Raw genomic sequence first — 25,306 nt, forward strand, 5'->3', positions numbered from 1 at the left:
AAGAATCATGTACCAAAATGATCATTGCAGCTCTATTTACAATAGCCAGGACATGGAAGCAACCTAAGTGTCCATACACAGATGAATGGATAAAGAAGGTGTGCCACATATATACAATGGAATATTACTCAGCCATAAAAAGGAATGAAATAGAGTTATTTGAAGTGAGGTGGATGGACCTAGAGTCTGTCATACAGAGTGAAGTAAGTCAGAAAGAGAAAAACAAATACTGGATGCTGACACATATATATGGAATCTAAAACAAAAAAGGTTCTGAAGAACCTAGGGACAGGACAGGAATAAAGACACAGACGTAGAGAATGGACTTGAGAACACGGGGCAGGGGAAGAGTAAGCTGGGACTAAGTGAGAGAGTGGCATGGACATATATACGCTACCAAATGTAAAATAGATAGCTAGTAGGAAGCAGCCACATAGCAAAGGGAGATCAGCTCGGTGCTTTGTTTCCACCTAGAGGGGTGGGATGCGGAGGGTGGGAAGGAGATGCAAGAGGGAGGAGATAAGGGGATATATGTATACATATAGCTGATTCACTTTGTCGTACAGCAGAAACTAACACAACATTGTAAAGCAATTATACTCCAATAAAGATGTTTATTAAAAAGAAAAGCCAGGGTCATATAAAGTACCATGGGGGAAAAAGAAACGAAATAAGATCATAAAGCTTTCCTTGTTTTTAATTGAAATGTAGAGTTTTTTCTTCCCCTCTCATAAAGATGTGTTTCTATTGTGCGGCTACCATGTAGCCAAAGCTTAGAGATTTCCCGACACCCTGCATTTACCGTGTGTGTGTGTTCAAGGTTCATTCAGGTGGCTTAATATGAAACGAAAATGCCTAGTCCTACATTCAACTTCAGGAGTGCTGATTTTAATTTTGTGGTGCAGAAATAAGGCCAAATAAATAGGCAAAAAGTAGACCTAAAAATGGCTTTAACTTACTATCCACTACATCTTTGACAGCAATTTTAGATAAAAATGGTCCAGAGGACAAAGTGCTTAATTAATGATGAGAAAATGATTCCTTCAAGTCGCATAATAAAGAGTTCTCCCTGGGGTAATGATTTGCCCAGAGTTTTATTCATGCAAAAGTGACGGCTACTTCTTCCTTCTGTCCCCTTCATTCCAGTATTGTTCAGTCTGCATTTCTGTGAGTCGGGAAATTGTGCGCTGAAATGCAAAGATTTCCTCTTCTCCAGTAAACATGGCGAGTCCTTCTGCTGAGTCCTGGTTACCAAAAAAACAAAACAAAACAACAACCTAGCACCAATTAAACCCCCACAACTAAAAATTTAAAGAACTAAGTACAGGCTTTAAAAAATACTTCTTGGGTTTATATTACAAAATATTCTATAAATTTTTTCATATACAATTTCTTAAATTAGACTAGAGAATCAGCTAATTTAAACCAATAATCAATAAACAGAGCAAATTACCAGGGAGAAAACATTAGATGAATAATTAAGCTGAAACAACACCCAAAATCCAAATAAGAAAATTTTTGCTCAGATGAAAGTTCTCTACATAATCTAACGGAAGGACATTCCAGACAGAAAGAATTTTTTTCTCAAAAAGGTGCACACCAGAAATAAGTAACAGAAAAACCAAGAAGTTCTGGTATGTCAGGACGAAGCTAAGACCCTCTCCTGAAGCTCCACAGACAGGGCCACATTCCTGACAGGAGGCCTGAAGATGAAACCTCTGAAGAACCTTTTCCAAACTGGTTGACTGAGAGGTCTCCTGTGGGCCTGGAGATCGTGCCTGGGAGCTTACTTCGGGAAGGCCAGAGCTGCTTTTGGTCTTGAGCTGCTGGGACACTTGATCCTCCCATGTAGCGGCTGACTTGGGGAGCCCCTTGTGAGGCCAGTAAACACCTGGGACTGGTGATTCTAACACCATCCTGTGGCCAGAAGTGAACGCTGAACTTTTGTCTCTTTCCTTAGGGGTTTGCTATTAAACTCTTTCAGAGAAAAGTTCTGGACTCCTAAGTCCAAGTTACTGACCTACTGTAAAACTGCATCACCCTATGGTCATGTGCCCTGATTTCTTCATGATTATTAGCCCCAAGTGCTTAGCTTACTTTGCCCTGTATCTGAACCCTGATCAGAAGAAAAATTTTAAAGCCAATGATTTAAAGGACTTTAGGAACTGAGATCATGTAGCCCCTTTATTCTTCCAAATCATTGAAGACTTTATTTGGATGTATCACTCTTAGAGAAATGGGATCATAAGCAGCCATTTATTTCTACATGTAGATTTAAATAATCATATTTTGAAAGTTTACTTTTTAAAGAATTATTGGCCTCATTTTCCCAGACTCCTGAGAATGCATAATTTCTACTCAGGTCAATAAGGAACTGTCTCCTCATTCCAAATAGCCTTTCACCACTGGGGTTGAAAGAATGGGGCTGGCCTCATTCTGGGGGTGAATGTTTATAGTTTAAAATTTTTGACTAATATTTCAATTGCCTACAGTTGAGAAATATACCCTGTAACATTCATACAGAAGAAGGAAATGCAAAGTCACTTCTACTTGGCTTGGGGTGAAGCACCAGACTCCAAGCTCCAGGAGAACTAGGCCAGCATAGGCTGGCTCCCAACAGAGTGTCCCAGAGCCTGGCACCCACAGGTGTTCCACAGATGCCTACAGAATGGGGGTTAGGAGATGAAGCATGGATTTCTTTTTAAAAGCAAGGGCCTTGCCAGGCACTTCATAGTCCTGGAATAGCCAGTTCACATGGTTGGATACTGTATCATGCACTCTACAAATCCAGCAGACATGAAGAGGATATCCAGAAAAGGCAGTATGGTGTAGCAGAATGCAGAATGAGCCCAGAGCCAGAGACAGTGCTGGATCCAGCTCTGGCCTGCCATTAGTCAGTGGTATAACTGCTGGCCCATTAGTCCACCTCCCTGGACTTTGTTTTTATCATATGCAAAAATGATCACGAAGATTCCTTCCACTCTAAAGCTGTAATTCTCTACATTTAGTGATGCTCAGGATACGTCTGCTATACTGGCTTTAGAAGAGAGCAGGCAAATCAGTGGTTAAATACATACTGCATTCCTTCTTCAAAATGTAGCCATGCATCAAACCAAAAACAATTAAGCTGTTTTATAATAAAAAGAGATTATGTTAATATCGCCTACCTGGCTCAGCCCCAAATCATCCATCAGTATTCTGCTTTGCTCCAACTCACTGTCATGATGTTCATACAAAAATAAGCTTGATATGGGAGTTGATGCAGAGCAAATTATGCGCACCTGAAACAGAGGAAAACGAGTAAATGGTGTTACTCCTTACCTTTCACAAGTTGAAGGTAAAAACAAATTTCTCATAAAAATCTGTTTGTCCATAACAGGGAGCTTGGATTTTTGCTTTTAAAATGTTCATATTTGTTCTAATAGTATGAATCTCTTTAAAGTGATAGATAATTTTAAATGGTTCTAAATACATGCAGCAAAACTGGTACTTGGTGAAAATACACTCTTATGAGTTTATAGAATGCGTATTTACAAAAGAACAATGCCTTGAACTCCTCTCTTTCAATTCTAAGTAACAGTCTTAACTTTATTTCTACTTCTACACATTTTCTCCAAGTACTATGTTTATTTTGGAAAAAATATTTTAAGAGCTTCAATCTATGAACTTTTTTTTCCTATTTCAATTAATCTGTTTTTCTAATTAGAGATTTTAGCTAATTATCCTGAAGTTATCCTAAATTATCCTAAAGCTACTAAAAATTTCATTAATCTCCATGCTTAAGCATCTACAAAAAAAGCATCAGCAAAAATGTGGTTGTCAAAGTTTCAAAACTGCAGGATCCATTTACACTGTATCTTCTTCATGAATAAAAATCTTGCATAAATAAATGAATACAGCATTTCTTTTTTTAAAAATAATTATATGGAAATCTCTTAAAAATTTTTTTTTTGGCTGTGTTAGGCCTTCCTTGCTGCGCGCGGGCTTTCTCTAGTTGCGGCGAGTGGGGGCTACTCTTCGTTGTGGTGCGCGGACTTCTCATTGTGGTGGCTTCTCGTTATGGCACACGGGCCTTAGTTGCTCTGAGGCATGTGGGATCTTCCTGGACCAGGGCTCGGACCCGGTGTCCCCTGCAATGGCAGGAGGATTCTTAACCACTGCACCACCAGGGAAGCCTCAGCATTTCTTTAAGGTGGATTTCAATATTTGGAAAACTTTTTTCCTATTTCTGGAATACCTCTGAAATGTAAATAGACAAACCACATAACCCATATTCAGATAGCCTAGGATCACAGATGTTTCCAAATGTATTTTTGAAACAAAATACTTTTTAAAAAAGCCTTTTGACCATGTCCATATTGTTTCTTATAGTTTGAGTCTCTTTAAAGTGATTATTTTTTAACTTTTTAAAAAATATTTTTTGCAGTACGCAGGCCCTCTCACTGTTGTGGCCTCTCCCGTTGTGGAGCACAGGCTCCAGACGTGCAGCCTCAGCGGCCATGGCTCATAAGCCTAGCCGCTCCGCGGCATGTGGGATTCTTCCCGGACCGGGGCACGAACCCGTGTCCCCTGCATCGGCAGGCAGACTCTCAACCACTGCGCCACCAGGGAAGGCCTAAAATGATACTTTTAAACTGCATAGTACTTTACAAATATTTCCACACAGCTTATACCACCCTCTGAAGTAGGGAACAAAGCTTTTATTGGGCAACCTGGGCCTGGAGAGGTCTCAACTTGTGACACCAACCCAGATCTTCCAGTTCTAAGTTCAGTGGTTTTTCCATTACAACTGAGGTTGACATTTTTACCTGTTTGAAGCCCATCTCTGTGTGCATCAAAGATGCTCCCCAGATGCACCGTTACCACTTTGCCACATAGGTGACTGCTAAGTTCAGTGCATTGCTACTCTACTTATACCCTGAGTTTCCAGAACCTACATTTATTTCAGCATCCTGCCAGACATCCTTCAAAAAGACTACGCTTGACATTAATATTTCTTGATTACATAGTGTTTGAGTGTACATATGTGATCATATATCAGAGACAGCTTTTTTATCTTTATAAATTTTACTTCCACTAGTTTATATATAAAACATACTCTTCTTGATGTTTAAGGAGACCTGAATTTGTTTTCAGGATTCACAGCCATCCTTTAAAATCATTATTTAAGTAAATATGCTGATACTTCAAAATAATGTATTGATGTTTGGGACTAGTCTTTCTATATCCAAATAACCTTCTACCTCCTCTTATAAATTATTTAAATCACAAATGACACTTTTTTCATTACTCAGATGGGAATGCCCTTATTTCACAGATACATCTAGAATACATTCTAGAACAATGTCTGTTTAATGCTCCCAATTTCTGAAATAGGATAATTTCGACTATGCTTTAAAAAAGAGTATAAACTCCAAATGCGTGATTTGGTTAAAGCAAATGTTAGGAGAGTAGTTCTGATATTTCATCATATTGCCAGATAAATCTTTTTGTCTAACGAAGAAGTGAAACAGTGGGGGGAGGTAGGATCAGGGGGTGGGACTAAGGGGTGGGGACCATAAGCTTTCTTTAAGGTATTCCTTAAAAAGATATAAAAGATAAAAAAAAAAATAAGAGTTTATCAATCCTCCAGTCTAAGAACCACCTACCAATGCCCCTCTCTCACTTTCTTCTTGAAGCACTGCCCTCTAAAAACAGAGTGCCACCTCCAGGAGATTTAATCTGGACTCCACGCGATTATTTCAGAGCACAGTCTCTGGATGAGTGACCCAGAAGGAGACAAGTGACAGGACTTGACCCCTAAGCTCTGGTGTTCTCAGCTTCCTGCCTCTGCTGACTCCCTGCTCGCACACCCCCTGGAAGCATGCAGCGGATTCTGATCATGCTCACTAAGGAAGGCTGCCCTCAGTGTTGCACCAGAGCCACGCTGGCTGCCCTTCATGCTCAGGCCCATCACAGGGCCTTTGCTGCAAACTCGCCGCCCTGGTGAGGGCTTTTCACTCTGCACTTTGAGCTTGGCCATCACATCGCAGAGTTCGTGAGCAGCACTTGAGGAGCTGGTGAACGAGCAGGCTCCAGGCCCCACCCTTGGTCCTCATTTGCTGGTGGGGGTGGTGTGGGCTCTGGAATCTGGATCTTAAGTAGCTCAGATGATTCTGGTGCAGCTGGTCCTCAGCAGGACTTTCCATGCCCAGCCCCATGTCCCACACAAAGATCAGTTTACTCTCCCCCTGTACTCTCATAGCACCAACTCCCCTCTTTTTCCAGAGAACATCCCAGTGAGGACTCTACACTCAGCTCTGTGTTTCATTAGTGTTTCTTCAGCACTAGACTATCAGCTCCATGAAGGCAGGCACCATGTCTGGCTTTGCTTGTCACTGAATTAGCACTTTGCTTGGCATGATAAATGTTGTTGAATGAATGAATAAAGGAAACATTAAACATCTCACCTCTCCCTCCCAGCAGATTCTGGTACTTTCTCCTCCCCTCAAAGTCCCTTCAATTTTAGAATCACTGCTCTATCTCTTTCTGTGCAAGGAATAAGGGAGGAAAAACTGTATCTAACAGTGAAACAATATTTCACTCTAATTTGAAGTGGTACTTATACTTACTGTAAATATATATTTATAGGTATATACTATTAATCATGGCTCACCTTCATTGAAAGCTTACTGTACGCCACACGAGGTTCTAAGTACTTTACATGCTCATGTACCTCACAACAATCTTACGAGGTAAATACCATTATTGCCTTCTTTTGCTAAAGAAGGCAATTCAAGTTCAAGAGGTTAAGCTGGTCTTCAAGGTATTCAGCCTGGTCCCAGGGCCCACTCCTTAACCACTAGGCAATACTGCCTCTGATGAAGGACAAAGGCTCTGCAATTCATGCTGAAACACCTGGATTTTTTTTTTTTTTTTTTTTTTTTTAGAGAGATGACAGGTACTGGGATTTCTGGGTCAGAGGGAGAGAAAACTCTAATACTGAGGAGGGCGCTTTAGTCATTCATTCATTCATTTGTTCATTCATTATTTTATCAGTCCAATAATTTATTCATGGAACAAGTTATTTATTGAGCACTCAATCTACGTAAGGCATTGTGCTGTGCATCCTCATAGACAGAGCACATGTCTGGTTGAATGAAGGATTTGGTAATATAGCAGACTGTCTTATGATGGGATTTTTAATATAGTACTATTACTATTACTGCTACTACCAAATAGTACTTATTCAGCTTGTGCCAAGTGTTGTTTTAAATGGTTTACCTGTATTAGTTTATTTTGTCCTCACAACAGTTCTCTGAAGTAAATACTATTATTGTCTCCAATTTGCAGATGAAGAAACAGGTACAGAGAAGTGAAGTAAGTGGTAGACCAGGATTCCAGCCCAGATAATTTTGCTCCACAGTCCAAAATGTTTAGTTTTGAGAAAATGTGCCATACCCTTACCTTGAAATCATAAAAGTTATCAATGAGAGTTATGAATCTCCGAGCTTGGGTCCTCTTTGCCAGGGTAAATTGTGGAATGTTTCGTAAAAATACTGTATCAAAATTCTTTGACAGTTCCAAATAGTCACTGGCTCCAAGTGGCTATAATTAAAATGAAATAAAGAATAGAAAATTGAAAGAAGCCAATTCTGGTTGAAAACATCTCTTTTTCTTGTCATGGTGTGATCTAGGTGGTAGCTTTGGGGTAACTTGACCAAACGGGGCAGTGTTTTCAGAGTAGGCTGAGGACAGAATTCACTATACTGTAACAGTGCTGTAAATAAGTAAGAGAGAAGGCAAAACCTTGGTGGGAAGTTAAAGAATAACTCTGGCCGCCTCCGCTGGTATCTTGTAGGCCCCCATCCTAAACCCAGTCTTTACTCTTTTTATTTATACGACATGACTTTAAACACATCCTAACAAATCCTTCCTACGACTCAACTGCAAACTGTCACTACTGGTAAATAGAGCTGTCTTATCATGGCAGCTGAATATTTTGTCACCATTTTGAAATAAAGACCATGCTCCAGCATGAAAAGCATCAGGAAATACTTTTCGTTTAATTTGAGGTACAATTACTCAAGTACAATGTAGTAAACACTGCTAACCTCTGTAAGGAATACCAGAGGGTTTTCATGACCGGAAGTAGACCAAGACCTCAAGCATTACGTGGTGCAGGTGCTACCTCTACACACGAGGAGGATGCAGCACTCAGGGTCCACAAAACCATTCACAAAGGTGCCACCTACAGATGTAAAGTGCTTGCTCCTGAAACAGGAAGTTAACTCATGACAGTTATGAAAACGACTTGCGAACACTCTTTGGGGTTAGGAACACTCCCAGGAGAGGCACTTCTCATTTTAAGTTGTGTGTGGATGACTGTGACCTGTGAGCAGGAACCATGAGCAGGGCCAGGAGAGTGTTTCTGGCCCTGCGAGAATGTGGAGGAAACTAGCATGCCAGGACCTGCTCTCAGGTGCCTCTGGAAGCTCTTGGATCCCAACACTGATCCCTGGGACACAGATGGCTAAGCCTCCTCAATTTCTGGCAGAATTCATTAATACCTGTTCAAAAATGTCTCCCTCACTAGGGTGGTAATTTGCATTAAAACTCCTGCTTTCAGAAATGTAGACAGGGCTATGTTCCTGGGAGAATCAGGGAATTGCAAGGAAGGGAGGGTCATTCTCACCTTAGAGTCCATCCATTTAAGGCCGCCACTATCCTAATGACCAGCTAAAAATCAGTTATATTCAGAAAAACTTCTAGTGGAGGTGTGGGGGAGGTAAGAGTGAATCGGAGAGTGAAGCTCTGGGGAGGTGGCTCCCTCAAGAAGAGCAGTTCTAAGAAGGATGCAGTAACTACGAGCCTAGGGCAAAGGGGCACACCACCAGAGAGAGAGAGCACAAAGAATGACATGATGCCTTTGAAATCTGCTTAGAGAGGCCCCTTCCCCCCATCTCCTCTCACCAACCAAGTAACAAATGGGGCCAGAAAAGAGATGACCTTGCCTTTTCCATTTCCCTTCCCTAGCTGGACAGCCTCTACCTCCAGACCCAGTGCCTGACCTTAGCTGAGACTCCCTGCTCACCTCAGCCATAGGGGCTCGAATGTGCGTGTGGTTTATTTTGGTCTAACCTTGACTCTGTTATGAGGAAACACTGCTGTCAAGCTTGATGTGGACCAGAAGGGTGTGTTAACAGAGCAGCTCGGAACAAGGGCTCTAGACAGCCTGGGTTTGAATCCTCAGTCTGTAACTTATAAATGGTGTGTCTTCAGCAAGTAACCTAATCTTTCTGTTCCTTAGTTTTCCCATCTGTAAAATGAGAATTGTTTCCTATCTCACAGCGTTGTGAGGATTAAACAAAATAATGCATGCAAAGCATTTTACACAGTGCCTGGAACATACATTACCACTCAACCCACTTTAGCTGCTTTTTATTTTTATTATTTCGAGCTCAAATGATTAGGCTCAGTACAAATGAGTTGAAGGTGTGAAGAAGTGTCATTCTCAATAGGACCAGGTAGCGTTGCTCTACCCCCTGACTACATCCTAAACCTTAAAAATCAGCCTTTGTGCATTTGCCTGTCCTCAGAGTCACAGCAGGGACCAGATGAATGAGACTGTGGAATCCCATGTAATGAAAACAATTCCCGAAAGGGGGAGGGGGAAGGTAATATACAGTGTCTTCCGGTAAAAAGGAGAACTCATACAATAAGACACTCATGCTCTGAGGGTGACCCATACTACTTTTCTGAGATCGGTTAGAATTTAGTGTCTCATCTTTTGTAAATCAGAAATTATATGTAAAAAAATATGTAAAACCTCATCTTAGGTATGTAGTTATGTATAATTAAGCTCACTCTTTATGCATGGATATGATTTCTATCAGTATAACTACATGCCCAAGGAAAATCATTATCAGAAGTGCACTGAAGTGCCTAGGGCAGCTGAAAATCAGAATTCTGCCCACTCAGCTATTTTTACAAATTATATACCTTTGTCAGTAGGCTCTGCATTTGCCATTATACTGGCAAATATCCCTTTCCTTCATATCCCTCATACAATTATGTGCTCATTCATGTAAAGAAAACTAAGCTTAATATAGTTATCTATCTCCTTTAAGAACAATGGTCATTGGGGGAAGTTGTTGAATGGGTGCAGAATTTCAGTTTGGGATGATGAGAAAGTTCTAGAGATGGAGAGTTGTGATGGTTGCACAGCATGTGAGTATAATTAATGCCATTGACATGTACACTTTAAAAATGATTAAAGTGGTAAGTTTTATGTTATATATTATTTTACACAATAAAAAATAGTCATTAAATAAAGGAGAGTTTATTAATTGCCAAAGAAATCCCAATTTAGGCTATGAAGAGAGTAATATCACCTTTTTCTTTAAAAATATGAAAAAGAATGAAATGTATTAATCAAAGAAGGAAGTCTTCTCCCCAAAGAAATCAGCTCCAAAAAGATTAATTTAAAACATAAAGTTTTAAAATATATATATTTAAAGAGTCTGTTTTCTTATCCTGGCTTCGATGTTGAAATGTCTAAGAAGTGACACTCACCAAACTTCCCCAGGACTGAATCTGGGGAGAGATGGGGGTTTCTTATTAGTTAGAAATACTATTTTTCATTAATTAAATAAGTTAAATAGTTGTGAGAGAAAATACCATAAGGACTTTGGAATTATGGTCTGTCACGTCTAGTATGTGACCTTGAGCAAGTCTTTCTGAACTTCCATTTCCTCATCTGTAAAAGAGGGATCATAACCTGTCTCATAGGTTTGTCCCAAGGATTTGATGCATTGATTGCACGTAAAATCTTACAACAGTGGTGGTTACACAGTAAGTGATCACTAAATGTTAGTTCTTAACTTACAGAGTTCATGTGAGAAGTAACTAAAATGAATTATGCATAGTGTACTGTTTGGCATACAACACTTAATAAATAATAGCTATTCTTTTATTAACTATTAAATAACCTTTTCCTCAGCTCACAAAGCCAGGCAAGTGAACAGTTCAACAGTCCAGTCTGACTCTGCCTTTGCACTCAGGAGGTAAGAGCCACTCCCTCTGGTCCTTCCTGTCTGTGGTCCACCAAAATATCTGCCCTCCTGGCACCTCAGCCCTCCATGAAGTCATATGTAGATGACAAAAATAGCATATGTCTCAGGCCCTCTCCTTCCCACATGTCTTGTGGTAATAACACGAGCACCTGTGTGTGGTAAAGCCCCAGACCCACATAATGAACAGCCCCTAACCCAGTACATGTCACATAGGAAGTGCTTAATATTTATTGAATGCATTAGTGAGTGTATGAATAAAACACAACATAGCCTGGGCAGCAGGCCTACTCCTTCCTTTATACCCATTTGTCACCAAATTAATTGAAACACCTACCCAAAAAATCCCACTTTTTCTTAGTTGGCCCAAATTCCTCACTCCCCAGGTAAGCCTTTGTTGTATATCCTAGAAAACACATGTAGGAACATTCTAGAAAAGATATAGACCATAATGTTAACAATGGTTGTCTTTGGATAGTGGAATGAAAGATTAACTTTGTTTCTTGTTATACTTTTTGGACTTTTTTTCCCCAGTGAACTTGTGTTACTTTTGAATAGCAAAAACAGTAATGCTTTTTTTGGAGATCATTTTTATAGCGAGCATCTTATCATTTATGCCTCACCTGTGTGAGATCATAGTATCAGTTTTGTCATGGACATTTCTCTTTTTATCCCTAAGCTTTCTTAATCTATAGAAGTAGGATTTTTTTCAGGGACATTTAAAAAAAGAAATCATAAGCTGAATGCGTGTGTTCTCCTTTAAAGTTTGACAAAGGAAAACGGATTTGATATTTGGGATGAAATCTGACTTTGGTTGTATAGTTACATTCAGCTAATGATTCTTCACACCAGGGAGACAAGGGGGAGGGAGGGGATGGGATGAATGGCAGCATTCCCCAATAGTTCATGTTCAGCCCTCATGGCCGAGCACCAGAGTCCCCAGATCAAAGGCCTAGTAATGTCAAAAGGCAAGTCTTTGCCTTTAACAGTTGTTGTTTTGTGTGTTATCAGTAAAGAGTTCACCCTGTATATTACAGAGGTGAGACACATATGGACCTCAGAAATGGTCCTGAGATTAGACAGTGGATGATGTTAATTGTGCATCTTTTCTTTAAAGCAATGAATTGGAAACTAGATTCATCTTTGCAGACCAACTTTCTATAATCAAAAATAACTCGCATATATTTATTGTTACCCTTTGAAGAAAATGAGTGGTGAAAAATAATTTAAAATAAAGATCAACATTTCTATGCTTACCACAATTAAACCCGATGCTTACCACAATTAAAATAATTAAAAATCACTGCAAAATTTGTTTTGTCCAGGAAATTATACTATATACACAATGAGATCTGTACATGAGTTGGAAATAAAAAATTGCTTATATAAAATTAAAAATCAATAGTATACAATATTTACAGCTTGTTGGCCCAGGTGGATATGCTCCCATTGATATCGTGTCTTAATCTGAGCAATTTTTCTCCACGTGAGCTTGATGACCAGCATGCTGTGTTTCTTTTTTCCATAACTGTCAGACAATATCCAGTCCATCTGCACGTGTTTATTACCTCTGCTCCGTTTTCTCTCTCTCTCTCTTCCCCTTCTGCTACTCTAAATGAACCAAGTTAAACTTCATCATCTCCATTTCTTTTATCCTTTCTTTTGTATTTTCTTTTTTTCACTTCTTCATGATTCATTTTGGATAATTTCCTCTGACCTATATTCTACTCCACCATGTTTCTCCCTAGCTGTGTTTTATCTGCTCTTAAACTCATCCATTGAGTTCTTAACTTTGGTTATACACTTTACAGTTCTGGAAATTCTACTGGTTCTTTTTCAAAGTTGATATCTCTCTTTTTATATTTTCTAGATTCCTACACTTAAATTTCCAAGCCTATCTTTCGTTTTAAATCTCTTTGAATATGTAAGCTTAGTTGTTTAAAATATGAACTCATAATTCCAATATCTGGTGTTTTAATTTTATTGTCTTGTCTCCTCATATGTTTGGTTAACTTTGTGTACTGTATTTTTTCTTTGAAAAAAGAAACACTTGTAGAAAGAATTTCAAGTTCAAGGCTTGAAAGTATTCTGAACTACTTGGCTCACACAAAGTTTGACTGAAGCCCACAGAGAGCTGGTTTACTTCGGGCTCACTCTTATTCCTAGAGTGCAGTCCTTTAGGGCTCCAACCAAAGTGGAGAGCAGTTTACTAGGTCCCCCACCTTTGGCTGGCCTTAGTCTCTGCCTTTTGTCTCACTACCCAACTAGGCTGCCAAAAGCAAGTTCAGTTCAGCTCAACTTGTTTTTTAAAAGAAGACTGCTAGTGCTTACCAATATCTATGTTTTCTTCATTTTTCTGGGCACACAGCTAGATTACATTTAGGTGTGGCCATGTGATCAAATTCAGGCCAGTGGAATGCAACAGAAGGTGATATGCATCACGTCTAGATCTGGCCCATAAATAGCACCCACACAGACTCCTCACTTCCTTTACTCATCTCCTGGTTGAAAAGAGAGGGCTCTGAGGACTTAAAGGAGGGTGGAGGCACAACAGGGATGAAGCCTGGATCCATGAGGGACCACATGGAGCAGTTTCCTGGTCAACCTGCACTGGATGGTGATATGAGCAAGAAACACATGTTTATTTGTTAAGCTTCTGAGATTTGGGGGTTGTCTGTTTCCACAGTTAGCCTATCCTAATACTTAATTCATCCAACTTCTTTCATTGTCCTAACTACAAAATTGGCGCAAATTACTGACAAAGAGTCCACAATTATTGGAAGTGGATGGCTTCCTAACACTTCCTGTACGAACAAGGATTCTTGTTCACATAAGATGGTAAACTATCAAAAGTTTCTCTTCAAATTTTCTTCAGATTATCATTAAATTTTTTAAATCAGGAATTGCATTTAGCCATTTCCAACATCAATGTGATTCTTAGAAAGCTATATTCATAGAGATAACTTTTCTCATTACAAATTTGAAAAGATTTTGACAGTTTTGTTCAAATTCAGTGTTTGACATACTTAAAACATCTTTGTAAATTTATTTTTCTTCTCATGATTATATAATATACAGAAATATAATAAATGTTTTCACCAAACCACATATAGATGCTGCCAAATCATAATATAGCCCAGTGTGCCATGGTATCACCAATGGTATCATTTTTGATATGTGACATCTTGATCACTGTGACCGAGAAGCTGATACTAATGGTTCCACAGGACCACTCACCCCTCACTTTCAGTAGCATTCAGTATTTAAAGGTGTCTGGGGCATTCAAATGCATTAACTAAAAAATTCTCTATAAGATTATGATAATCTGAAATTCATTTAAAATATTTTTGGAGAAATGAAGAATGTCTACGTGGGGTAGTCTGATTACAATTATGGTTCCAATTATTCTTGCCTCCTTGTCCCACACCCTTTGGATTGTGACTTTCCAGCTGTAGCATGAAGACATGGAGTCTATCTGCACTTTTCAATCTCGGCTGGACTTGTAATTTATCACAGCCAATAGAATGAGGCAAAAGTGACAAATTTCCAGTTGTCAGCTTAGGTCTCAAGAGGCTTTGCCTGCTTCTGCTCACTCTGTTGCAGCACCTAGGCTGGCCTGCTAGAAGAGGAAGGGACAGAAGGAGAGCCAATTGTCTAAGCTGAGAAACTATCTCAGGCCAGCCTACAGCCAGCCAGCCCCCCAAACAGATGAGAGAGCCCAACCAAGATCAGCAAGGCTGAGTGCTGATGCATAAGTGAGCCCAAAATAGATCAAAACAGTTTCCCAGCTGACTTCCCAACTTCCTAGCTGACTAGAGAGTGATAATAAATGCTTATTTTTTTTAAGCCACTGCATTTGGGGTGATTTGCTGAAATACTATACTTGCTACAGAGAGATTTACTAAGAAAAGCACATGTTTTAGAAGTCATTAGCAAGTCCAGCACATGTAGAAAAAATATGACCTAGCTTTTATAGCAAAAGATTGGCTTTACACTAAAAGTAGAACTACCATATGACCCAGCAATTGCACTACTGAGCATATACCCTAAGAAAACCATAATTCAAAAAGAGTCATGTATCACAATATTCATTGCAGCACTATTTACAATAGCCAGGACGTGGAAGCAATCTAAGTGTCCATCGACAGATAAATGGATAAAGAAGATGTGGCACATATATACAATGGAATATTACTCAGCCATAAAAAGAAATGAAACTGAGATATATGTAGTGAGGTGGATGGACCTAGAGTCTGTCATACAGAGTGAAGTAAGTCAGAAAGAGAAAAACAAATATCATATGCTAACACCATATATATGGAATCTTAAAAAAAAATAAAAAATGGTTCTCACGAGCCTAGGGGCAGGACAGGAATAAAGATGCAGACATAGAGAATGGACTTGAGGACATGAAGAGGGAGAAGGGTAAGCTGGGACAAAGTGAGAGAGTAGCATTGACATATATACACTACCAAATGTAAAATAGATAGCTAGTGGGAAGCAGCCGCATAGCACAAGGAGATCAGCTTGGTGCTTTGTGACCACCTAGAGGGGTGGGATAGGGAGCGTGGGAGGGAGACACAAGAGGGAGGAGATATGGGGATGTATGTATATGTATAGCTGATTCACTTTGTTATGAAGCAGAAACTAACACAACATTGTAAAGCAATTATACTCCAATAAAGATGTTAAAAGATTGGTTTTACATAATTAATAAATACATGTAAGCATATATAGTGTCATTTATTTTATGTTCATTTACTTTTGTAATCAATTTTGGAATTTTTATGGTGTAGTATAAAACTTATTTCCAAAAATAAAACATGATTTACTGTACACAAGAACTAGAAGAAAAAAAGCCAGAAAATTATGTGGCATTCTTATTTAGAGTACAAGACAATATGGACCCAACTGAATGAAAACAGAAAGCCATAGAGAGAAAGCAAGTTGACATGAAAAAGGAATTGGGGGAGACAAGGACCTGACTGCAATAAAATTAAATTGTAAGAGCATTCCAATAGAAAAATAATGAATTTGAACAGACAATTCATGGAACAGAAATTATAAAAATTATAAGGGGCTAATAAGCAAACAAAAAATATAATCAAGCTCAGTAGTAACCAAAGTAAGACAAAATAAGAATGATGTATCATTTTTCATATTGCAATTCTGTAAAGAAAAATAAATTACACTACTCAATGCTGGAAAGCATATAATGAGACATCCATTGCTGCTGGACGAGTAAATCAGTTCAGCTGTTCCAGAAAAAAAATTGTTAGGTTGTATTAAGAGCCCTAAAAGAAGTCATAAACTTGACCCAGTCATTCTGCTTCTAGAAATCAATCTATAGGAAATAATCAGAAATTCAACCAAAGGCTATACACAAGGATTATTTATGACTATGAGAACCCAAAAGCAACTTTAAAGCATAACAAACAGAGGAATGGCTCAATAGGGCACATTAATATAATGCACTAATATGTTGCCAACAAATAATGGTGTTTATGAAAAATATTTTATGATATGGAAACATGCTTATGGTAAAAAGTTAAGTAAAAAAAGGATAATGAAAATTTGTAATTGTATTCAAAACATATAAGTAGGACAAAGGCTAAGTAAATATGTAAAAAATACCAACAGTTGCTGTCTCTAAGTGGTCTGAGTGATAGACTTAGAGGTATTTTTATGATCTACTTTAAGACTTTTCTGATGACTCTTAAAAAATATGGTTTGAACTGCGTGGGTCCACTTACATGCAGAATTTTTTTGGTAGTAAATACTGCAGTGCTACGTGATCCGTGGCTGGTTGAATCCAAGGGTGCGGAACCTCGGACGTAGAGGAACAGAGTATACAGAGGGCCAACTATAAATTATACATCTTCAACTGCGTGTAGGGCCAGCACCCCTAATCCTGCATAGTTCAAGGATCAACTGCACTATTTATTCACCTCAGTGTCCCTAGCACCTTGCACAGACCAGGGAACAGAGTCTTGCATAATACAAGATTGGTGAATAAATGAATACAGTCACCAATTCTTCAAAATCAATTATATTTACTGAATGTTTAATAAATACAAGGTATTGTACTAAATCCTACAAGGACTTTGCAAAACACAGAGAAGACACATTTTTCCACTTTTTTGACTTCACTAACATACCACTAAATTGCATGCACATAATACCTATGGCAGCTGCAAATATTTATAGTTATGTTTTGCATTAGTCGATCTGCCTATGTAAATAAACCATAGCATAAGACACTGTTTGAAATCATAATTAGTATCATAAATTCATGCATTGTATCCTATGAATAACTAAAGCATATGATTATTTTTGAGTACTAAATGGCACCCCAGTTAGTAGCATCCTTAAGTATATTATTTTAGCTCAAAATTCAAGTAGCATTACCAAATGCAGATTCTTCTTATGATAGATAAGGATGACAGTCTCCATCTTTCTACCTGAGCAATTAAAAAGTTTGTCTTTCAAAGCGAGAGAGAGGCATGGACATATATATACTACCAAACGTAAGGTAGATAGCTAGTGGGAAGCAGCTGCATAGCACAGGGTGATCAGCTCGGTGCTTTGTGACCGCCTGGAGGGATGGGATAGGGAGGATGGGAGGGAGGGAGACACAAGAGGGAAGAGATATGGGAACATATGTATATAAATAACTGATTCATTTTGTTGTAAAGCAGAAACTAACACACCATTGTAAAGCAATTATACTCCAATAAGATGTTAAAAAAAAAAGATGTGGCACATATATACAATGGAATATTACTCAGCCATAAAAAGAAACAAAATTGAGCTATTTGTAATGAGGTGGATGGACCTAGAGTCTGTCATACAGAGTGAAGTAATTCAGAAAGAGAAAGTCTAGTACCGTATGCTAAAACATATATATGGAATTTAAGGGAAAAAAATGTCATGAAGAACCTAGGGGTAAGACAGGAATAAAGACACAGACCTACTAGAGAATGGACTTGAGGATATGGGGAGGGGGAAGGGTGAGCTGTGGCAAAGCGAGAGAGTGGCATGGACAAATGTACACTACCAAATGTAAAATAGATAGCTAGTGGGAAGAAGCCGCATAGCACAGGGAGATCAACTTGGTGCTTTGTGACCACCTAGAGGGGTGGGTTAGGGAGGGTGGAAGGGAGGGAGACGCAAGAGGGAAGAGATATGGGAACATATGTATATGTATAACGGATTCACTTTGTTATAAAGCAGAAACTAACACACCATTGTAAAGCAATTATACTCCAATAAAGATGTAAAAAAAATACAAAATAAATTTTTTTTAAAAATTAAAGAAAATAAAAGAATAAATAAACAGCATTGCTCTAGTAAAAAAAAAGTTTGTCTTTGATGTGGCTGGTTATCTGAATAATTTTCTAAACAGGAACAATGAAAATTCACTTATTCAATGTTTATGCATTCTCGACTATTGTTTCAAACTCTTTGTTTCTGTGGAAACCTGATGAAAACTTAAAGAACTTTAAATCTATAATGAGTTTGCTAAGGGCATTTGTTTTCCTTAATTACCAAGAATATACAGCTGCATTATATGCAGCACAGTTTCTCTAACAAACTTATAGGAATAAAGAGCTTGCCTGCTGTCTTCTTTCTCCTGTATGAGAAACAGCACAGCTGTCTGTTTTGGTTTGACCCTGAGGCCGGGAGTGAGGATTTTCTCAATGCCACACCAATGTGAAAGGCACGAGCTTTACCACCAGCCTGCCTTCTGCCCTGCAATGAGCAGTTGATCCACTTCAGTGACACGAATGAGCTGCCAGCTTGAGTTTCTTTTTTCTCTGCCTGGCTAATGCTTGTTCTGCCACCATTATTTCAGCTCAAGTAGGACGATTATTATTTCAAGCGCTGTCTAGATTATACTGTCCTAAGGGTTACTCTTTATCTGTATAGACTCCTCTTTATAAATTCCTTGTAGTGATGCCCTGATAGCTCCTAATTAAACAAGTATGTGTGGCACCTTGCTTTGTTTACACAGAAATGACAATATCTCAGATCTTAAAGAGAAGTACCTTTTAATAGGAAAAAAAATGCTTGAATGGAATTCAGATGAATGTGTCCTTTTCAAAACAAACAAAAAAAATAAAAAGAACTGACGTTAAAACAACTATGTGGGGCTTCCCTGGTGGCGCAGTGGTTGAGAGTCCGCCTGCCGATGCAGGGGACACGGGTTCGTGCCCCGATCCGGGAAGGTCCCACATGCCGCGGAGCGGCTGGGCCTGTGAGCCATGGCCGCTGAGCCTGCGCGTCCGGAGCCTGTGCTCCACGACGGGAGAGGCCACAACAGTGAGAGGCCCGCGTACCACAAAAACAAAAAAACAAAAAAAACAACTATGTGCACCAAAATAATAAAGATAATAATTAGAAAAAGAGCACTGAAATGTGTGCAAATAATTTCCCAAGATTGGTCATATGGCACCTTAATATGAGAAATCTCATTAATATGAAGACCATAACATCCAGCTGGGAAATATCTCGCCATTCCAGAAAATACTATCAACTCTTACACATTCTATTTCAGATGTTCTTTTTGTGCTGAGGAAAAGTCTTACTACTTGATTTATACAGTCACAATGGCAGGAGGCTAGTCCTACCTAGATCTGCCAGATCTTTGCCTAACACTCTATCCCCCTCTATGGCCAAATAACAATGGTTAATATAGTATTCTATTGGGGGGTGGGCGTCCTATTTTTATTTTAAGAGAATCTGTAGAAACAATGACTCAACAATAACAAAAATCAATGTGGCAAACCAGAGGCAATTGTACCCTTTCCCCACCCTGACGCAAATAGCTCTGCGTATCTAATAGATCTCCAAATCCTGGAGATGTCTAATTCTGGAGATATGGAACTGAAAACTTTCTCGAAACACAAACTGCATACCAGATGTACTGAGTGCCTACTATGTGAAAGCACTGTGCCAGGTTTATTTCTAGGAATTCTTCTAGTTCGACTGGGGAGTGGAAAACCCATTCGACTTATAGCCTGCAGCATAGAAAACAAAACGAAAAATATGGAGATAGGTCAAAAACACAACATGAGAAGAACATGAAGAAGTAGGAAATCATTAGCATCATCATTATTATTAATAAGCACCACTGAGTGTAAGCATCAATACCACTCTAAGGCAATACATTAACGATGAGATGGTAAGAATTACTGGAATGGATTATACTAACCACCTGGGATTCAGTAAGTAGAGACCATAATTTGTTAAGCAATTAGCTGGCATCTGACTGGAACGTCCAATTGTTTAATAGACATCTAAAATTTGAGGAGTGTCAAGAGTTGCCCCTTTAGGAAATGAGATAACTGGGTTTGATTATGCCAACAAAATTAACATCATGAATGAGTTTGTGTAGCTTAGAACCCTCTATTCAGAAAGACCCTAAATACTTCTGGAATTAGAAAGTCCTGCCCAGGTAATTTATTCAGTTTAAGCTTTCAATTTAACTATGCATGATAGTCAGAAAGCAGCCTAGATTCTATACAAAACAGGACTGCTTCTTTGGTTTTTAAGTCTGAGAGAAATGAGCCTTCACAGCCTCCTTCACAGACCTTGGCTAACCATGTCCTAGAATCTACCCTCACCATGGGATTATTCAACCTGGCTAGACTCTCTTGCTAGTTCTCAGGGTATCTAAAGTTTCTGAATTAAGGTAATGAGAGGGTTATGCTTTAGATTTTATAAGAAGCCATGGGGGCGGGGGGGGAGCCGGGGGACTTCCTTAGCGGTCTAGTGGTAAAGACTCCGTACTTCCAATGCAGGGGGCATGGGTTTGATCCCTGGTCAGGAAGGAAGTTCCTCATGCAGCGCAGAGCAGCCAAAAAAAAAAAAAAAAAAGCCATGGGGATACTTTGAATTACTAGGTTTTGTTTATAATGACTCCCAAAATTTGTTTAAGCTTTAAGCCAATTCTAACCAGATTCTAGAAAAATGGGAACAACACAAGTGAACTGAACAAGGCATTATACTGAGCATTTAGCCTAATAAGAGAACCCATATTCTCCATGTCCAGGAACACAGGCAGCAGGACAGTTTTCAAAAACATGCCATATACAATGTGTGTGTGTGTGTGAATAAGTATTTCACTAGCTAAAGATTTTTTTTCTTTGCCTGACTTGGGTTTTCATTGCTGCACGCAGGCTTTCTCTAGTTGCAGCGAACAGGGGCTACTCTTCGTTGCGGTGCATGGGCTCCAGGGGTGCGGGCTTCAGTAGTTGTGGCATGTGGGCTCAGTATTTGTGGCTCGCAGGCTCTAGAGTGCAGGCTCGGTAGTTGTGGCACACAGGCTTAGTTGCTCCGTGGCATGTGGGATCTTCCCAGACCAGGGCTCAAACCCGTGTCCCCTGCATTGGCAGGCAGATTCTTAACCACTGCGCCACCAGGGAAGTCCTAGTTTTTGATTTAAGTTTTTGATTGGAAGGTATTTAGTTTAATGTGGTCCTCTACTGTTAAGTAACCATGTATAATCAATCTTTTAAAATCATAAACAATGAGGAAATTTTATTTTAGCTGCACAAACAGCTAGTTCTTTGAAATGATTAACCTAGATATTAGCAATCCAGCAGACACTGAAAAAAATATTGGCAGGGGGAAGAAAAATAGCCCAACAGTTGCTAGAATCATTTCACAAAATCATTTATTAAAATAATGCTATAACAACCCCCTTCTAATTTCCCACTGCAAAAGGGATTTTCTTGGCTCATTCAAAACAAATGGAAATTTAAACATTATTGTTAAAGCCTCAGACATTATGATATCTGATTGTATAGACTACAGAAGGTAATAAATGTACATGGCCAAGGCTGATACATGTTTCCATCTTTTTCATTTTCTATTTTTAATTTAATGATTTTAATAAGAATGTACATGATAATGGTGAAGTAATTAGTAACAATACTACCAAAATCACTGAAATCAGTAACTGATAGAAGATTAGCACTTGATGGTGAACATAATTGAGCCATCGTGAGCATCCCTCAGTAGAGGGCAGTATTTGTTACATCTCATGGGAGGAAAGGCAATGTTATAAATTTGTCTGGCTTTGAGATCTATCCGGAAGAAATTTGAAAGATTACCCCCATATGGTGCAACATGAGGTTCTATACCCTTTGCTACTGGTTCTACATGTGCATATGAAATGAAAGGTCCATCAATGTTAACTCTTCCCTCTGGATTTCAGCGGCATGAAAAATTACATGTAGGACACTAAAAAGTAACTTTGTAAAGAACTTTAGAATAGCAAAGAAATTATTTTAAATTTGAGAATGATGGTTTCTGAACGTGTTAAAATCTAACAAATGAAGAGATTTTATTGTTTTTGTTTTGCTTTGTGAGCAGTCATTGGGAAGAAACTGAATCCTCTTAGAGGTGGATATTAGAAAAGCCTAAGCAGAGTTGGAAAAGTAGATATTAAAGAGTTATCCTTCCTCATACTCTTCTGCCTTCTAAATCATGGAAATACTCAGTGAAAAATGCTAAATTCATACTCTGAAGATATTAAAACATGAAACAGAGCAAGGTTGTATGCCTCTCTGTACCGCTGCATACACAAAGGGCCAACTCCTTGAAACTTATTAAGACCAATAGAATTCTTCACTCCATTTTCTTGTCAAAGAGACAACTTTGAATTATCTGCTACCCAAATTTTATTAAAAGATACAACATTCGTGAAAGGATTGAAAGTGAGTCTATCCAATCTCTAAACATTTGAAACTATTTCTCTGGATCAAGTCAAATAATAAAGAGAAAAGCTTAGTTGCAAAGTACTTTTTTGACCTCTATAGCCCTAGTTTCATTGAACTGTACTTTGTCATTGTGCCCCCAGCTGATATATAAGAATCTGTACAATACAAACTTGTATTAGCAGCAGGAATGGTGCTGAGTAAATTGTCCACTGGCATCTTTCAGACGTCCCTTTATGAAAGGTACAAGTCCTGCTCCCCGCTCCGCCGCCCACCCCACCCCCACCCCCCCCCCCCCCGCAAAATCTTCACTTCTGAGTAGCTAACTTGCTTCTATCTTCTAACTTACTAAGTATCCTTTCCCCTCTTTGGCTGGAGGGAGGCTATCCTTTCCCCTCTCTGGCTGGAGGGAGGCTAAGTGTTGATTTAATTTTTCAATTTTAAGAACTTTGTAGAAGTTTATGATATGGATTGATATATATTAACTTTTCTTGTCTTTCAACTTTTCTCTATTTTCCCTTTGCTCTAATTTTTTAAAAAGTCTATTTAATTCTATTTGTGTATGTTTGTGGGTGTCTTTGTATACATATGGGTACACATACATACAAAATGCTTTTTGGAATCAAGTAAGGTATAAATAAATACACACTAAAATTACCTTTCTCTATTTCTTTTTAAAGCTTATTTTGTTATTTAGTTTCCTTTAGATAGGTGGTAAAACAGAATCAGGGAAATAACATGTCAGTAAGAACTTCAAATAATAAACAGCAGTGCCTCTTAATTTTGTTAGTTAACAATTATGCACTGAACACCTATCAGTTACACAGTACTAAATGTAGAGAGCAGTATTCTTAGAGAAGGTAGGTTTTCAATGGAGAGGGAATTTGCCCAGTGTAGGAAAGTAGAAATCTATTTCATAAACATGGAATTAAATGGAATTTGGTGAAGACAGAAGAAATCTGAGAAAAGCAAACCATCACTGGCTTTAGTAAAGCACTGAAGGGAGAGATTAGAAAATGTATTGCAAGGGCTGCAGCAATCCAGAATGATGTGAATATTTAACAATTCAGATTTGTATTACGACATGATAGGGAAATGCAGAAAGTTCAGGAAAGAAGCTGAGAATATAATATTTTGCTGTTTACACAGTTTTTTACATACATTAAAGCTGAAAGCAGTAAGATTAGGTTGTTTGTTATATACTCCTGTTAGACTTTCTACAAAGTAACATCCAAATCCTAAAATGTTACCAATCTAGTAAATTACTTCCATTTTTAAAAATTCAATAAAATGGTGGGAAATTTTATTGCTCCTACTGTACCTTTGATTCATCTACGGTAGTACATTGGCTCTGTTTCCTTCTACTGATTCTCATGATAACACATTTTCCTACCCCACCCCTACCCATCATCTCTTCCTTTTTCTATGTCAGTTCAGGTGACTTCACTGACCCCTTTAGGCTCCAAACTAACACATCTCTATAAATATCTTCCAGGTCTGTATCTTCCATACTAGACTTCCAATTGTTCGTAAGAGTTCTTCTCTTACCTCTGGTATTTCTGTTAAGGGTTCTGCTGTTCCTCTGGTTACCCAAACTGAAAACGTCAGAGCTCTCTGACTTGCCTTGAACCTGAGACCCCTCTACATCCAATCCCATAGATTTCTCTCATATCCATCTGTTCTTTCCAATCATGTAAATTTGGCTTTCGTCCCTGGTTGAGGGGGCAATTAGGAACTGAAATCCAGTCCATGCTGTTTGCTAAGCCATGCACCCTGATGAGGGGCAGCATCTACCTAGAGGAAGGGGCACACTTTTTTCCACATAAAGGCAGGACTTGCTTACTTAGGTCCATGCCCATCTTCACGGGTGGCTTTATCTAATGCACACAAGGCTCCACATGTGGTAGTAGCAGTGCCAATCTTGCCAGATTATCCAATACAGATCTGTTAAAAAATAATGACTAGTTTATTTTATGCTGATGAAGGTTCTAATCCAAACTCTACTACCTGATATGCAAACCCCTTTACACTGACTTCAACCCTTCTATCCTGCCTGAGTACACACCACTCTCCCACGCATAATCGAAGTTCCAGCCATGACTCTTAAGTCCTCTACATAGAGAATTCTGGATTGTCAGTTTTTTCCTTTCAGCACTTTAAAGATGTTGTACTGTTTTCAGGTCTCCATCGCTTCCAATGAGAAGTCAGTCCTTAATGATATCGTTGTTCCTCTAACTGCTTTGAAATTTTTTTTATCTTTGGTTTTCAACAGTTTGACCATGATGTGCCTAGGAGTGATTTTCTTTGTATCTGCTAGAAGTTTTTTGAGCTTCTAGAATCTGTAAAATTACATCTTTTACTAAATTTCAGCCATTTTCTTTAAAAAATTTTTTCTGTCCCACTTTCTTCCTTTTCCTTCTGGGACTCCATGACACATGAGTTAAACCTTTTGATAAAGTTTCTTAAGTCATGAGACTTTGTTAATTTTTTTTATTGTTTTCTGTTTTTCAGATGGCATAATTTCTATTATCT

General features: G+C 38.7%; 1 protein-coding gene across 2 annotated transcripts in view; it reads right to left on the minus strand.

The window, feature by feature from the left end:
• Positions 1 to 933: 933 nt before the first annotated feature.
• Positions 934 to 25,306, minus strand: part of AFG1L (AFG1 like ATPase) — a 192,872-nt gene continuing 168,499 nt past the window's right edge. Inside the window, exons 11-13 of one of the 2 annotated variants that reach the window (XM_032651758.1) lie at positions 7,447 to 7,587; positions 3,168 to 3,281; positions 934 to 1,244 (exon numbers count right to left, since the gene is read on the minus strand). In XM_032651758.1, coding sequence (XP_032507649.1) covers positions 1,116 to 1,244; positions 3,168 to 3,281; positions 7,447 to 7,587 — 384 coding nt within the window. In that variant the 3' untranslated portion in view covers positions 934 to 1,115. The remainder of the gene's footprint in view (positions 1,245 to 3,167; positions 3,282 to 7,446; positions 7,588 to 25,306) is intronic. The other variant, XM_032651760.1, reaches the window with a different exon arrangement.

The sequence above is a fragment of the Phocoena sinus genome, chromosome 12 (genome assembly GCF_008692025.1).
Source record: "Phocoena sinus isolate mPhoSin1 chromosome 12, mPhoSin1.pri, whole genome shotgun sequence".
In the NCBI taxonomy this organism is placed as follows: Eukaryota; Metazoa; Chordata; class Mammalia; order Artiodactyla; family Phocoenidae; genus Phocoena; species Phocoena sinus.